Genomic DNA, 17,220 nt, shown 5'->3' on the forward strand with positions numbered 1-17,220 from the left:
TGCGCTGTCTTTCATTTATTTTTTGCAGTGGAGATACTGTGGGGTGAATGTAAATAATTGGGTAGCTCCGGTGTCATTTTGGTATCTTTTTTTCAGCAGTAGCAACTAGGAGTCCACAAGGAAACTGCTCAAAAGCTATAGTATTTTGTATTTCTCTAGGAGAGGAAAGCACACTGGTGGTGGCAGGGAGTCTGGCAGTGATGCCTGGAAACAGTACATGAGAAGGTCTACTTGGTAAGAAAAGGCTTTGGGAAGACAGGTTTGGGCTTAAAGCCTTTGGGAATGGGCTTTTACACTCTCCTGTTTTCTGTGCTGTCTTTGATTTGTTTTTTCCAGCATTCCACAGCTGTCTCCTCTGAATCTATTTGATACTATTTTTCCAGCCTTCTTGCCCTGCTTCAGGTAGTGCCCAGCACCCAACGATGAAATGGTCTCATGGGTGGTTTCTGTCCAGGAGCAGGACACGTGGGGTCAACAGTAGGAGAAAGTAGAAGAAGCTGTTGTTTTCATTTTCTTCTTGGATGCACTCAGTACTCTTGCAGACTGTAGAAGCAGCAGAAAACAGAGGCAGGCAGGGCCCTGCAGGCCTGACTAGCAGGCAGGGTAGTGAGGTACCAGCTCTCAGAATAGTGAGATATGTCTTTCCAGATTTTTATGTTTCTCTCTCTCTTTTTTTCTTTCATTAAATGAGATCCGTACTAACATTGTCTTTTATCTTAAAGAGTTTTCTTTAACAAGTTATAACTTGGAGATCTCACCTTATTAGTATATACAGATCGACTGCATTTTAAAAGTGGGCATGAAACTCTTCTGTTATGTGTGTACCATCATTAAATCTGTTCATTTTTTTCCCACTAGTACTATCAACTACAGTAAGGACCTTCCTTTGGCCCAAGGAATCAAGTTTCAGTAAAGATGTTTTCGATGAACATTGCTTAATTTGAGGTGTTCTGGCAGCTGTTTTTGAAGAAGACAAAGAAAATTAAAATTTTCCCTGAATAAGTACATCATTATGACTGTGACATTGACTAATCCCCCATGACTCCAAAGTCCTGATTAAATCAAGAGACTCATTTTTAAGAAATCAAAATAAAATTGTTACAACATAGCCATATTTACTAAAAGATGGGTTGGATGGATTTTTATTACATTTTCTTTAAAGTTAATGATTATTTTGTAATTAGAAAACGTAGTACATATCAGGGTAGGAATTTGGGAAAATACTGACCAGAGGAGAAAACAAAAGACTTTGCGGGAGATACAAGTGTCTCCTGAGCAAGCAGAGGGTCGGGGGGGTAAGTATTGCTTGACATTACCCACCTGTGGCAAGTATTGGATGTCGTGTGAATGAAAGGGAGATGCGTTCCCTTATATGCTTGAGATATAGTTCAGTATTCATGTGGAATAAGTTGCAGAGCTTCAAGTGACAACAGGCATTCATCACAGTCATGGCTTTTGCTCATGAAGACTGTGCCAACTTGGGAGAGATTTGTGGGGTAGAGATTTTGTTCCTGTGCGGAAGTCTGCCACCTACTGGAGGAGTCTTGAGGCCAAAACTGCCTGTGCAGAATTATAAGTGTATCTGGAGGCTGGGTGCAGTGGCTCATGCTTATAATCTCAGCACTTTGAGAGGCTGAAGCGGGTGGATCACTAGAGGCTAGGAGTTTGAGACCAGCTTGGCTGATATGGTGAAACCCTGTCTCTACCAAAAAATACAAAAATTAGCCAGGTGTGGTGGAACGTGCCTGTAATCCCAGCTACTCAGGAGGGTGCAGCAGGAGAATTGCCAGGAGGCCGAGGTTTCAGATTGCACCACTGCATTCCAGCCTGGTCAATATCAAGATCCTGTCTCAAAAAAAAAAAAAAAAGGGAATCTGGATTTTTTTTATAGAACCCTAGACAATTTTCTTTAGCTACTAGGCTTCTCCAGTTGCCCTTGGATCTGTTCTCAATCCACAATCCTCAGTGTGTGTGGCAGCAAGTCGTCATAGAGAGCTGGGCGAGTTCCCTCCTTGCTGACAGTCTCACTTCTTCTCAATGGGATGCTGCACAGGAGCCTTTGGGCTGGTTCAGTCCAGAGGCCCCTATTCTCCTATCTTCCTGGCACTCTCTGCTCCCCTTTTGCCTGGCATCTGTATACTCCTGCCAGGTTGGACTTGGGCGGAGGCCTTTGAAGAAGACATTTGTAGACAACCTGATCCATCAGGATGTGGAGAGTTTTGGACAAATGGCAAAAAATTTGGAGTTGAATTATGGCCCAGAGAAGTTAGCAAATGAAAAACTAAACAATTATAAATGTATCAGGGAAGCAAAGGCATTCGTAATATGTCCCACGGCCAGCTGCAAGCAGCGTTTAACTAGATATGCTGTTGTCAATCGTGAATATGAATCAAGCCAAATACTAGTGATACAGCTATTGAGAGAAGGTTGGCAATAAGAAATCATGATTGAGGGTAGGTGGGAGTGCTAATCTTAGCTACAGATTTCAGGTAAAACTGATTCTGAAAGCTTTCTTTGAAACAAATTTATAATTTTTCTTGTATATGTTGCCCAAGTACTCAATATTTTTGGTTCATTAAAACATACATCTTCAGTTTGTTCGTCTTTGTTGATATAAATCACTTGTTAGTATTTTTAACCACACAAGTTAAAATGTGCATTTGTAGCTGTTATTGCTGGTCTTATATTTGAGGGAAGGAGGGGTCTTGTGTTGCTCACTACTGGTTATATTGAGCATTTCATAACTGCTGCCTCCTCCTAAATCCTGTGTTCCAGCCGCTACTGCTGACAATGCCCAGCCTCCACTGCAGACGTGGGGAATTGTGGTTAGAGTGCTTGCTTCTGCCATGGCACTAAAGCTTAACTTGCTTCAGATCTTGCTGTGCTTGGAGAGAGCATCCAGTCTGTTGAGCCTAGCAGCCAGGCTCTTGTGACTCCCTGGGAAGTGGGTAAAGACCTGGCTCCTGGCTGCAGCAGTGTGGAGGCAGGCCCTCCAGAGAAAGACTTCTTAGAACGCAGGGGAGGCAGTTTTCTCAAAGGAAATCGAGTGCTATTACATACTCTGCTTTCTCTTTCAGGGTGGGAATCTGTTGGGCCCCCTCTCTCTCCTGCTCTGCAACCACAGAACACTTTTTTTTTAAATTTATTTTATTTTTTTGGTGTGTCAGTTTTGCCCACACGGGAGTGCAGTGGTGCAATAGTGGCTCACTGCAGCCTTCAACTCGTGGGCTTAATCTGTTCTCACACTTCATGCTCCCCAGTAGCTGGGAATACAGGTGCATGCCACTGTGCCCAGCTAATTATTTATTTTTTGGAGAGATTGGGTCTTACTACATTGCTCATGCTGATCTTGAACTCTTGGCCTCAAGCAATGCTCCTGTCTCAGCCTCTTGAATTGTTGGGATTACAGGAGTGCACCACCATGCCCAGCTCTGGAAAATTCTCTGTGGCATTTTGCCTTTGGAACATAATAAAGGGACCAAGAGGCCTCAGCGTTCTTTTTTTTCTCTCTTCTCTGGCATTTTCAGACAATTTTCCTGTTGTCTTCATTGTAACAAAGGTTGCAAATTGGAAATCTGGTTGGACATGTTTAAGTGTTTTCAGTTTCAAAATTTTAATGAAATTCCTGTTGTCTCCAACACATTTTTTTTTTTTTTTTTTAAATATTCGGCATGATTCACTTGCTTACCCTGATTCCCTTATTTAGGTATCTGGAGACATGCAGTGGTGCCAATTTTTGAAGTTTCTACCCTCTCCACACTTACCTCCCCTTCTACGTAACCACTCATGTTTAATTTTATTTGTGCTATGTGTTGGTCTTAAAGTCTTAAAAGAGGAGGTGTGAAGAGATTAGGTTCAGGTGGATGCCATTCATCTTCAGTTTCATAAATGGTACATTTTGATGTACCAGAGTTTTAGGTTTTTCATGTAATAAAATATATTGATCTTTCATAATTTTTCCAATTTAAGTTTTGAAAGTTAGGTTGTAAATATATCTCTTAGCTTTTTCTTTATTGTGACGTGTATTTTTAAACATCAAAGTAATACTTGCATACAGTTAAACATTCAAACAGGGCCAGAAACAGTGGCTCACACGTGTAATCCCAGCACTTTGAGAGGCTGAAGTGGGTGGATTGCTTGAGTCCAGCAGTCTGAGACCAGCTTGGGCAACATGGCGAAACCCTGTCTACAAAAAATACAAAAATTAGCTGAGTGCGTGGTGATCACCCATAGTCTCAGCTATTTGAGAGGCTGAGGTGGGAGGACTGCTTGAGCCCAGGAGGTCAAGGCTGCAGTGAGCCATGATTATGCCATTACTCCAGCCTGGGCAAGAAGTAAGACCCTGTCTCGGGGCAGGGGTGGGAGGGGGTAATCAAATTCGGCTAGAATGCTTATAATAAAAACTAGCAGCTCACATTCTCACTCTACCCAACTCCTGTTTCTGTTACAAGAACAACCACTTTTTCTACTGTTGACTTTTCTAATATTCTCTTATTTACCTCCATATTTCTAGTGTGCAACTATCACCAGTGTCTAGTTCCAAAACATTGTCATCCCCCCAAAAATCTTATACATATTAAGCAGTCATTTTCCATTCCCATCCCCATCCAGGCCCCAAGCCACCATTAATCTGCTTTCTGTGCTTATAGATTTGCCTATTCTTGTTATTTTATATAAATAGAGTATTAGTAATTTCCAAACAGTTGGATTATCTGTGTCACATGCCTATCATTAATATTTTCCAGTTACTTGGTGTCAGTTTCATTTTTGTTTTGCTTGCTGTTTTTCCTGGCATTGACACTCCAAGGGCCTTTTGTCCCCCTGTTCCCATGTGGCTGCTCTCTAGGGTGGCTGCACAGGTGTCCTCCTTGGACTCCCCATTGCTCTTCTATGTTATAGCCTTTTCTTCTCTGGATCCTGTGTTTTCTCTTTATTGCTGTATGCTCTTCTTTTGCTGGAGCCTCTCCTGCAGAAGCTTCCTGCCAATGATTGTTTTGGAGGAAATTAAAAGAACACAAAGCCAACCCTCTCTTATCCAAGGGGGAAGAACTTTATCCTTATATTGATTGAATTTAGGATTCTAGATTTAAAATGTTAGAGGCAGTTAGAGTTTCCTTTTATCCTATTGGAAAGATCCACACACGTTTAATTGACATTTTTGTCTTTAATCCATTTGGATTTGGGGTATATGTTTTGATTTGTCTATATTAATTTCCCTTTTAAAAATCGAAATAATTCTTCAACCCCAATTAGACAACTGAGTTGTCGTTTCCGCACTGATGCCTCTTTTATAATACACTGCATTCTTATGTATAACAGGATCTGTTTCTAGCTGTGTATCCTGATTCAGTAATTGGCATATGTACGTGTGTATATAGATCGATGGAATGCCATTTCCACATGCAGACTGAGGGCAAGCTTATTACTTTTTCTATGACTACATCTGTCAGGTGTCCCCTCTTCTGTGGCTCTATAGGATTCCGTTAGATAGTGGTGGTCACTGCACAGCTCTATAAATTAACTAAATGCTACTGGATTGCACATTTTAAAATGGTTAAAACTGTGAGTTTTATGTTGTATTTTGCAATCAGAGAAAAAACATAAAGCAAATTAAACAATAAAAAGGGCAATTACTAACTCCAGGGAAAACAACATTTAATTCTTGTGATCTTTTAAATATCTTCTATTTAAATTGTTTTAGACTCCTACATTTAGTATCTATGTGACCTGCAGGAAGTAACCTAATCTCTTTGAACTTCATTTTCTTGTCTGTAATGTGGGTTATATCAGTGTGGTTTCCTTGTTGCAAGCTGCGGAGTATCAATTTGGTTTCTTTGCTGAAAGCTGCAGAGTATCAGTCTGGTTTCTTTGTTGCAAGCTGTGGAAACCAATTATGTTTTTAGCAGACATGGGATGTATGGGAAAGCCCAGATCTAATTTGCCCCTCCAGATCCACTGTCCCACATTTGCCTGCAGGGTGTCCTTGGGGCTGATCTCTGTGGTCTGTGTCATCTGGGCTTGCTTTATCCTCTGGCTTCTGATTGTGTTTGGCCAGTGATAGAAAATCAGAGCAGAAAGAAAAAGTCAGAGTATTAATTTTTCCACTCCTTCCCTGCCAGCCCATGGTAGTTACTGTTTTTTTTTTTTTTTTTTTTTTGAAAATGTAACCAAAATGTGTTTATTGGAATGGTTTCCTATTCGTTCTGATTCCGGGTACTTTTAGTGCTGCTTCCTCTAAGGAACATTCTTCTGTAAGCTTTGCTTGTCCTGTAGGCTGGGCTGATGGAGTAGAGCAGCCAACACTCACAACTTTAGGCATGGTGAAAGAGCATGGTGACTTTGTAGCATCCTGGTCATTTCACATCCATGAAGAAGAAATCGGCTCATCACCAGGAGCTTCTCATGTTTTCTCTTCTGGAGAGGCATGAAGGAGACCCTTTGCTAGAGGCATCTCGCCGGAAAGCTTATTCTTTTTTCTGTGTCTACGTCTCCTGTTAGATGGTGCCTCTGCTGTGGCTCTGTGGATTCTGCTAACATCACTTCCTGTTTTTATCCTTTAGTCTGCAAGTAGAGATGGAATTCTGCTGACATTTCCTGGGTTTATCTCCTTACCTTTGGGGACCTAGCTAGATGGCAGGTAAAAATCAACTGTCTTGTAGAAATGCCGCTGCTAGAATGAGTGAACGTCAATAGGTTTTAGGCTTTTTGTTTCTCAAAATTAAAACTGCAGGAAAGGACCAGGCAATTCACCTAGAATGGATCATTTACTTTTAAGGTAATTTACCTGCACCTTGGCAAGGGAAGAGCAAAACACCTGTATTAATAGTCCTAATGCTGAAATCAAGGACAGATAATTCTTCTAAAAGAAATTAGAGTTGTTATCACAGGTAAGAAACATAGACACTGCTAAGCTTAAACAGTAGATTTTCACTGTATGCAGATGGCAATAACATCTGTCTCACACCATTATTTGGATTAAAGAGCAAAATTATAAAAGTTAACACTGCCTGGTAGGTACCTGGTAAGGGCTCAGTAAATGTTGGCTACTGTTATTAAGATGTTTTCCACATTTGTTTTCAGCTTTTATATTTTAATTATTTTCCTAAATAAAATTTAGAAACATTCTTCAGGTTTTTAAAAAGGAAATTTCTTTGGAATTTTTTATTGGACTCAAACTTATAAGTTAGGAAGAACTAATATATACTACTCAGGTCTTAAAAGCATCAATAATATGTAGTTTGGTCAAATTTTTATGGTTCCTAGCAAAATTCTGTAGCTTATTTCAAGCAATGTCTCATCAAATTTTCAGTGTCTCTGTGTGTGTGTGTGTGTGTTTGTGTGTGTGTGTGTGTGTGTGTATTTTAAGAGTCTGTCACTTAGGCTTGAGTGCAGTGGTGCTGTCTTGGCTCACTGCAACCTCTGCCTCCTGGGTTCAAGTGATTCTCATGCCTCAGCTTCCCAAGTATCTGGGGATTACAGGTGCACACCACCATGCCTGGTTAATTATTGTATTTTTAGTAAAGACGAGGTTTTGCTATGTTGGCCAGGCTGGTTTTGAACTCCTAGCCTCAAATGATTTACCTGCCTTGGCTTCCCAAAGCGCTGGGATTACAGGTATGAGCCACGGTGCCCGGCCCAGTTGTTCTGGTGAAGGGGGTTCCCCACTTTACGCATAAATTATTGCAGAGACCATTTGCTCCCCAAGGTAGATTAGGTTTGAAAATAGAAACATAGAGCTGGATGCGGTGGCTCACACCTGTAATCCCAGCACTTTGGGAGGCCGAGGTGGGTGGATCAATCATGAGGGATAGAGATCAATACCATCCCGGCCACCATGGTGAAACCCTGTCTTTACTAAAAATAGAAAAATTAGGGGGGCATGCTGGTGGGTCCCTGTAGTCCCAGCTACTTGGGAGGCTGAGATAGGAGAATCACTTGAACCAGAGTGGTGGAGGTTACACTGAGCCTAGATCATGCCACTGAACTCCAGCCTAGGGACAGAGTGAGGCTCTGTCTCAAAAAGAAAAGAAAAGAATCATAGATCCACAGCCGCTTCGCCAGTCTCAGGAGTCATGCTGGGGACCCATGTGGGTCCTCCTAACCTCGGTCAGAAGGGGAGCCGGCCCTGTTTACTCTGCTCCGAGAGCTGCTGCACTGAGGTGCTGGCAAAACCGCTGCACCGGCCACAAGAGTCTGCTGGCGACCCGTGTGGTTCTTCCACTGGGGATCTTCTGCTCTGTGATTGACCAGAATTTGTCTGAAAGTGTGGAGTCCTCTAGTTCTCTGTGCTTTGACTGAGAGCTGCAATCCCGAGCTGTTATCAATTGGCCATCTTGGATCGATCGCTGCACCTCAGCGCGGCAGCCCACAGTGCAGAGTAAACGAGACTGGTTCCCCTCTGACCGAGGTTTGGAGCCCGGGGAAGGCAGAGTCGCCCATTACGGACACAAGAAGGGAGCCAGACAGTAGAATCCTGGGCAGAAAAGCACCATCAGTCTTAACGCCGCCGTTCTGGCCCTGGGAACTAACAACTTGGACGTCCAATCAAGAGACCTAATCTGAAAGTTGGTAATTTCAAAGATGACAGGAGGATAAATTTACAATGAAGGGAAGAAACCAGTGTAAAAAGGCTGAGAATACTCAAAATCAGAACGCCTCTCCCTCTAAAGAGGATCACAGTTCCCCATCAACAATGGAACAAGACTTGATGGAGAACGAGCGCATCCCAGTAACAGAATCACACTTCAGGGAATGGATAATAACAAACTTCTGTGAGTTAAAAGAACATGTTGTAGCCCAACGTAAAGAAACTAGGAACTTTGAAAAAAGGTTTGATGAAATCCTATTGAGAACAGACAACTTAGAGAGGAATATAAGTGAATTAATGGAACTGAAGAATACAATACAGGAACTTTGAGAAGTATGCACAGGTTTAAACACTCGAATTGTTCAAGCAGAAGAAAGGATAACAGAGGTCAAAGTCCAACTTAATGAAATAAAACAAGAAGACAAGATTAGAGAAAAAAGGATAAAAAGGAATGAGCAAAGTCTCCAAGAAATGTTGGACTATGTGAAGAGACCAAATTGACGTTTGATAGGTGTACCTGAATTTGACCGAGAGAATGAATCCAAGCTGGAAAATACCCTTCAGGATATTATTCAGGAAAATTTTCCTGAACTAGCAAAGCAGGTCAATATTCAACCCCAGGTAATACAGAGAACACCACAAAGATATTCCTCAAGAAGAGCAACCCCAAGGCACATAATCGTTAGATTCACCAGGGTTGAAACGAAGGAGAAAATACTAAGGGCAGCCAGAGAGAAAGGTCAGGTTACCCACAAAGGCAAGCCTATCAGACTTACAGCAGATCTCTCGGCAGAAACCCTACAAGCCAGAAGAGAGTGGGGGCCAATATTCAACATCCTCAAAGAACAGAACCTTCAGCCCAGAATTTTATATCCAGCCAAACTAAGCTTCACAACTGAAGGAAAAATAAAATCTTTTATGAACAAGCAAGTACTCAGAGATTTTATTACCACCAGGCCTGCTTTATAAGAGCTTCTGAAAGAGGCATTACACACAGAAAGAAACAACCAGTATTAGCCTTACTAAAAATATACCAAAAAGTAAAGAGCACCAACATAAAGAAGAATTTTCATCAATGAATGGATCAAACAGCCAGTTAACATCAAATGGCAGTCATCCTAAATTTAAATCGACTAAATCCCCAATCAAAAGACACAGCCAAAACCCAACGGCATGTTACATCCAGACCTGTTTCACATGCAAGGATACACAAAGACTCAAAACAAAGGAATGGAGAAAGATTTACCAACCAAATAAAGAGCAAAAATAAATAAATAAATAAATAAAAAGCAGGAGTTGCAATTCTCGTAGCGGATAAAATAGATTTTAAAGCAACAAAGATATAGTGGTAAAAGGATCAGTGCAACAATAAGAGCTAACGATCCTAACACCCAGATACATAGAGACTTAGACTCAATGAGACAGAAAATTAATAAGGATATCAAGGACTCGAACTCAGATCCGGAACAAGTAAACTTAATAAATATTTATAGAGCTCTCCACTTAAAACACGTAAAATATACATTCTGGTCAATACCACATCACACCTACCCATAGGTTTAAATGAAACATTGATTGGCCATTATTAATACCCATTTTTTTATTAGAATAAAGCAATATTCCTGTTCACCCTCCCTCTCTCTCTCCCTCTTTCTTTCTCTCCTTTACTCATTTGTTTTTTCTTTTCTTCTCTCAAAAAAAGAAATCAACTTGTAAACCTCTAGATCCAGGTCAGCAATGTCTCTCTCATTGCTTGAATTTATTCCTTCCCTTCCCTTCTCTCCCTCCCTCCCTCCCTCCCTCCCTCCCTCCCTCCCTCCCTCCCTTCCCCCCTTCCCCCTTCCTCCCTTTCTTCCTTCATTTCTTCCTTCCTCCCTCCCTTCCTCCTTCCCTCCCTTCCTGCCTTCCTCCCTTCCTCCTTCCCTCCCTAAAGGAAAAAAAAAAAAAAAGAAAGAAACATAGGTCCAACAACTACTCAATGTTAGCTGTTTGCTTGTTGAGAATCCTTACAGCCTGGCAATTCCAGGGTTCTGGAAATCTGGCCCACATTCAGATATAATTAAACTGTCTTTACAATGTTGGCCTGTAGGTATCAGGTGTCACTGTTGGTCAAAACAAACATCTCAGTTTAGTAGGGAAGTGAGTTGTGTTGACTGTATCCAGGAGGTCACCATGGAAAAGTTTTTGCAGTCAACAGACCATGTCCCACATTTATGAGTTGCTTTACTTTTCCAGCACCTTTGGTAACTTGCCTTTCCTGCTGCCTATAGTTGCAGGTTTGTATCTTTCAAGTTAAAAATGTGGCTGGGGTGATGGCTCATCTCTGTAATCCCAACATCTGGGGAGGCTGAGGGAGGGTTGCTTGAGCCCAGAAATTTAAGACCAGCCTAGGCAACATAGTGAGACCCTGTCTTTAAATAAAAAATTTTTATTTTTTAAACTTCCATCATTCTTCTTTCCCTGCAGTGAGCATATGTGTGAGGTTTTTCCATTTTGAACAACTCCATGGGTAATTTGTTTTATTTACACTTAACTGATGCTTATTCTGTTCCAGGCACTTTTCAAAGCACTTGGCAAATATAAACCCACAGAATCCTCATAACCCTAGAAAATAAATATTATGATCTTCAGTTTATTGATTTGGAAACTGAGGCATAGAGAGGTTAAGTAACTTCTCCAAATCACTCAGCTGATAAATCATAAGGCTGAGATTTGAATCCAAGTAGCCTGGCCTCAGAGTTAGTATTCTTATGAATGTGAATAGTGTCCCTGAAATAGCAGTACTCTTATTTGCCTGCCTTCCCTGCCTGACTCTCTTAATTGTTGACTTTTCTTTTCTTACAGTGTCTTTTATTGTGACATAATCACTAACTTGAAGAATCAAGTTGCAAGGACATAGACCTTTTTCTTCAAATTATTTGAGAATGTTGATCTGATTAACATTCCGTTATTCCCAAATGCTTTAGTGTATATTTCCCACAGACAATGACATTTTCCTGCATAACTACAACACAACCATAAAAATCAGGAAATTAGGACTGATGTGTGTCTTAGTCTATTCTCACACTGCTATAAAGAACTACCTGTGACTGAGTAATTTATGAGAAAAGAGGTTTAATTGACTCAGTTTCACAGGCCGTAAAGGAGGCCTGGCTGGGGAGGCCTCGGGAAACTTACAATCACGGTGGAAGGTGAAGAGAAGCAGGCATGGTCTTCTTGTGGCTGGAGCAGGAGGAAGACAGTGAGGGGGGAAAAGCTATGCACTTTTAAATAACCAGATCTTGAAAAGAATCTCTGTATGTGTGAAGATAGAGAGCCAAGTTATATCAATGTATTACTAACATCTAATCCTCAGATTTCATTCAGCTTTTGCCCCTTGTTCCAGTACTGTCCTGTATATGGCAAAAGGATCCGTGTTGTCCTATCGCTTTAGTCTCTTTTAGTCTTCTCTTGTCTTTCGTGACCTTCATGCTTTTGAAATGACAGGCCACTTATTTCATAGATCGTCCCTCAACTTTGACATTTCCTCATAATTAGATTCAGATTGTGCATCTTAAGCAGTACAATCACAGAAGCAACACACAGTGTTCTCATCTGCATCCTATCACGCGGTATGTGATGTGATTTCCATTTGTCCACACCAATGATGTTAGCTTTCATTTCTTGATTAAGGTGGTGCCTGCCAGCGTTCTCCACTCTGAAGTATCTCTTTTATCCTTTGTAAAGTAATAGGACTTTGGGAAGGGAGATACTTTAAAACGATGTACATGTCCTACTCTCCATCAAACTTGCCATTTCATCACTTACTTGTATATACTTAAATTTTGCTATTTTCTCTAATGAGTTATAATCCATTTCTTACATTACTTATTTTGATGCTCAAAATAAATTTTTATATTTCTCATTTGGCCAGCAGGACTCTCTTCAAGCTGGCTTCACTGCCCTTTTGACATGTTCCTGTCCTTCTCTGAGCATTTTCTTCCTTTTGGGCACAAGATATTCCAGGCTCAGTTTGTGCTTTTCCTGCCCGAGCCCTGGAATCAGCCATTTCTTCAAGGAGCCCAGGTCGTTTTTGGTAAAGTGTTGTGTTTAAAAGCCAGAATCTGGTGTAGGTATCCCTGTTGATTGGGAATGTCACTGCTTCCAGGCCCTTGCAGCAGGCAGACATGTACATCTCCATTTGTTTCTAAATCTGTTTATATGGGCAACCATGAATTCACATAAAAACTTCTGAATCCTATACAACACCACGGCATTCCTCTATATTTTTTTCCTTCTCAGTATCTGCAAGTCTTCTCTCTGATGAGGAACCTGCCTCACTACCCTTGATGCATTTGTTTGTAGATCACTCCCTATGTTTCGCTTATCCTCCATCCCTGGAGGACGCCCTCTTCATCTCTTTCCGGCTCCTGGGCATGCTGGACTTGACCTCACATGACTGAGGTCAGGCTTACTCACCACCTAGTTCAGGCTCTGACACCCATGCACAGCTCCTCCAGGTGGGTGCACCATTCTTACCCATCTAATGTCTTCAGGGCTGAATTGTTTGGGAAGAGAAGAGGTAGGAAAGAACTGAACTTTCCTTAATTGCAGAAATCTGAGTCAGAATCAAAATAGTACTTGACTGCCCCATATGTGCTTGTTCAGGGGCAGGAAGGAGAGATACCTGGACTTAAGTTTTTGGAAGAGTGGAATAGGCAGGGTGGGCACAGGTCCCGGAGGTGGAGCACCTGCATACCAGGCACAGTTCTGTTTCTAAGGGGCCGAATCACCTTAGAGAAGGAATTTCATCTCTTTGTGCCCCAGCTCTTTTAATAATGAATTGGACCAAATTGAAATCAAAGACTGAAGCCGCATGGCCAAAATTGGCCTAAGTGCTTATTTTGTTTGGGAGTCAACTTCCTTCCTTTTTTTTTTTGAGACAGGGTTTTCCACTGTTGCCTAGGTTGGAGTGCAGTGGTGATCATAGCTCACTGAAGCCTGAGCTGGGCTCAAGCAATCCTCCCACTTCAACCTCCCAAGTAGCTGATACCACAGGTACATGCCACCATGCCTGCCAAATTTATGTATATATTTTTTGTAAAGATAGGGTTTTGTCATGTTGCCTCTGCTGGTCTCAAAATACTGAGCTCAAGCAATACCCCCACCTCAGCCTCCAAAGTGCTGGGAGTGACAGATGGGAGACAGGGCGGTACTTCACAGAAGAGGGCAGTTCCCTAGCAAAGGCCCCACCCTCAAGCTTGAAATCCCATGGCCCTAAATGTGAACAAGCATTCCTGTTTTTGTGCCCAAATGTTGCATTTTGGCCCACCATGCCCGCATCCTATACTCATGTAAACCACAAACCTCAGGGTTTTTTGTTGTTGTTGTTGTTATTGTTGTTTTTGAGACGGAGTTTCACTTTTGTTACCCAGGCTGGAGTGCAATGGCATGATCTTGGCTCACCACAACCTCTGCCTCCTGGGTTCAAGCAATTCTCCTGCCACAGCCTCCTGAGTAGCTGGGACTACAGGCGTACACCACTATGCCCAGCTAATTTTTGTATTTTTAGTAGAGACGGGGTTTCGCCTTGTTGACCAGTATGGTCTCGATCTCTTGACTTCGTGATCCACCTGCCTTGGCCTCCCAAAGTGCTCGGATTATAGGCATGAGCCACCGCACCCAGCCCACAAACCTCAGGTTCTATGTATGAGCAGAAGAGCAGAGGAGCATGAGAGCAGTGCAGCAGAGAAGGAGAGAAGGGAAGGAGTACCCTAACTTTGAGAGGAGTTTGGCTGGGGATGGTCGCAGAGGAGATCAGCTGTGGGACTGCCTAACTCCAAGGAAAGATCATCTTCCCGCTCCATCCCCTCGCCAGCTCCCCATCTATCCTGCTGAGAGATACCTCCATCAGGCAATAAAATCCCCCTCATTGATCATCCTTCAGTTTTTCCATGTGACCTGATTCTTCCTGGATGCTGGATAAGGACCCAGATACCAAGAGGGCACTGAGCTAGTTAACACTTAAACCACCTGCAATGGTTGAGCTAAAAGAGCACTGTAATATGCCCAGTGGGGCTTCAGGAGTTGCAGGCAACCCCCTCTGGATGCTACTGTGGGGTCGGAGCCCAAAAGCACTTGCCCCAGCTCCTGCATGCTCCTCCTGTAAGGGGTTTGAATGCACAGTGGCTGAAGTGGTGAGCCCCACTGTCACACATCTGCAAGGGGTTCAGGGAACTATCACGTTTCAGGATTACAAGCGTTAGTCACCACACCAGGCCAGGAGACAACTTTCAAAAAAATCAAATTTAAATTTCTTTAGTTGGAGACTGTCCACTCCGATTAGCCCCAGGTGGGTGACAGCTCAGACCATCTTTCCCAACTTCATACATTTCTCTCTCCCGGCTAAGTTACATTTCAAGCCTCTTCCAGCTCAAGGATTCAATGGCTTTATCCTTTAGGTACTGATGAATTAGGCACACCTCCAACAACTATCCCTTCTTGGCTAAGGACAGTCTGTCTACCTAGAAGAACAAAACAGTCTTAGACTTGCAGGCAGGGCCCTGGTATTGTTTAGGATATTATTTTAGCTGCCCTAACAGAGACCCCCAACAAATAAAAAATAAACAAGATAGTGTATCACTGAGCCCAGGTAACAACATGAGTGCAGCTTGACTCCATGGTGTCTAGGCATTCAGCTCCTTCTATGTTGCTGTTCTGAGTCAAGGATGGCTCATTACCCTGTCCATGTGTCAGCTGGTCATTAGGGGTGGGACACCCCTTCCATTTCAGGGTGTGACCCAGAGGTGCGTCGCTTCCACTCACTCCACATTGGAAACACTTATCCTCACAGCTAATACAACCAAAAGAGAGGTTGAGAAGCAAGCATTTATTGTTGGGAGCCACATACTATGTCAAGAATTGGGTGTTCTATGATGTTGAGAGAGGACAGAATGGAAACTGGGGGAAACTAGCAGCCTCTGCCACAGTATTTGTGAAAACATTCCTTTCCACCCACTGTCTGGAATATCCTCTGTTGCATTCATTTTCATCTTCTTATGCTATCGGAGAGTTGCCAGTTAAGAATTCATTTAGGGGGCTAGGCGTAGTGGCTCACGCTGGTAATCCCAACACTTTGGGAGGCCGAGGCAGGTGGATCATGAGGTCAAGAGATCGAGACCATCCTGGCCAACATGGTGAAACCCCGTCTTTACTAAAAATACAAAAATTAGCTGGGTGTGGTGGCTTGTGCCTATAGTCCCAGCTACTTAGGAGGCTGAGGCAGGAGAATAGTTTGAACCCAGGCGGTGGAGGTTGTAGTGAGCCAAGATCTCGCCACTGTATTCCAGCCTGGTGCCTGGCGACAGAGTAAGACTCTGCCTCAAAAAAAAAAAAAAAAGGAAAGCATTTAGTTTCCACCACCATTCCTGGGAGCTCATACCTATCCATCCCTGATTCCTTAGTAAGAAATAGAAGTCATCAGTGCCCAAAGGCAACCAGTCAGAAAAAATGTTCGGAAAAGAGTAGGAGGTAGAAGAGGTAAATTTGGACAAATGAGACAGTTAGAGATAGGACTGGCAAAGATAGGAAACACTGTGGGGAGCCAACAGGCAGTATGGAAGGAGTGGATGGAAAATATAGTGCTGAGAAAGGAGAAGTGGAACGGGTGCGGGAGGCTGGTGCCGAGGGCATGAGTTTCCTTCAGCATGGCCTCTTCTCCATTTGCTATGCTCTGGCTCAGTGGATTCTTAGTCTATGGCACCAGGGCTGTCAGGAGACCTGCATTTGATTCCCAACTCTCAGCCAGGAAACACTGGTAAAGCCACATCTCTTCTTTTTATTGTTTTTGAGATGGAGTCTCTCTCTCTCTCCAGGCTGGAGTACAGTGGTGTGATCTTGCCTCAGCCTCCCAAGTAGCTGGGACTACAGGCGCATGCCACCATACCCAGCTGATTTTTGTATTTTTAGTAGGGACGGGGTTTCACCATGTTGGCCAGGATGGTCTCGATCTCTTGACCTTGTAATCAGCCTGCCTCGGCCTCCCAAAGTGCTGGGATTACAGTTATAAGCCACTGCACCCAGCACATTCTCATTTCTGATCCAGAAGAAAACACATTTCAGGACACTTAACGTTTAAATTCTATCAAGAAATTTATTTCTTTGATGTGGATGCAGCCAATTTAAATTTCATCACAGGTGTAGAAGAACCACAAGCAATACAAACGGGAGCAAATTGATCATCATCTAGTGCCCATGGGCTGGATTTGGGTCCCCTGGGTACCTCGCCATTTCAGGAGCCAGTAACATGGTGGTTTCAAGGACCTCTGCCTCTGGTTTCGGACCACAAATATTTCCTAATCTCCAGAGATGCTCTCGGTGTATGATCTGCTTTAGACACACACCACTAAGTTTATATCAAAGGAAACTGGTTCAAAATATGCTCTGGTATCCATCATTGAACATTTTTCTTCATTCTCAGTAGCAATGATGGTTTAAAACTGTTCTTGCTTTTAATAAATCCAGAATAGGGGTCAGGTGCGGTGGCTCACACTTGTAATCCCAGCAATTTGGGAGGCCGACATGGGCGGATTCCTTGAGGTAAGGCATTCCAGACCAGCCTGGCCAACATGGCGAAACCCTGTCTCTGCTAAAAA

General features: G+C 42.8%; 1 protein-coding gene across 3 annotated transcripts in view; it reads left to right on the plus strand.

Annotated features, from left to right (window-relative positions):
- The window catches only part of LOC100401828 (alpha-aminoadipic semialdehyde dehydrogenase), a 37,575-nt gene extending 34,984 nt beyond the window's left edge, over window positions 1-2,591 (plus strand). For all 3 annotated transcript variants that reach the window (XM_078364964.1, XM_078364968.1, XM_078364967.1), the window contains one exon: window positions 859-2,591. Coding sequence is in view for 1 of the 3 variants with exons in the window: in XM_078364967.1 (XP_078221093.1) it covers window positions 859-944 (86 nt within the window). In the remaining 2 variants the exon portion in view is untranslated. The remainder of the gene's footprint in view (window positions 1-858) is intronic.
- Window positions 2,592-17,220: the final 14,629 nt, after the last annotated feature.

This window comes from Callithrix jacchus, chromosome 2, assembly GCF_049354715.1.
Source record: "Callithrix jacchus isolate 240 chromosome 2, calJac240_pri, whole genome shotgun sequence".
Lineage (NCBI taxonomy): Eukaryota > Metazoa > Chordata > Mammalia > Primates > Cebidae > Callithrix > Callithrix jacchus.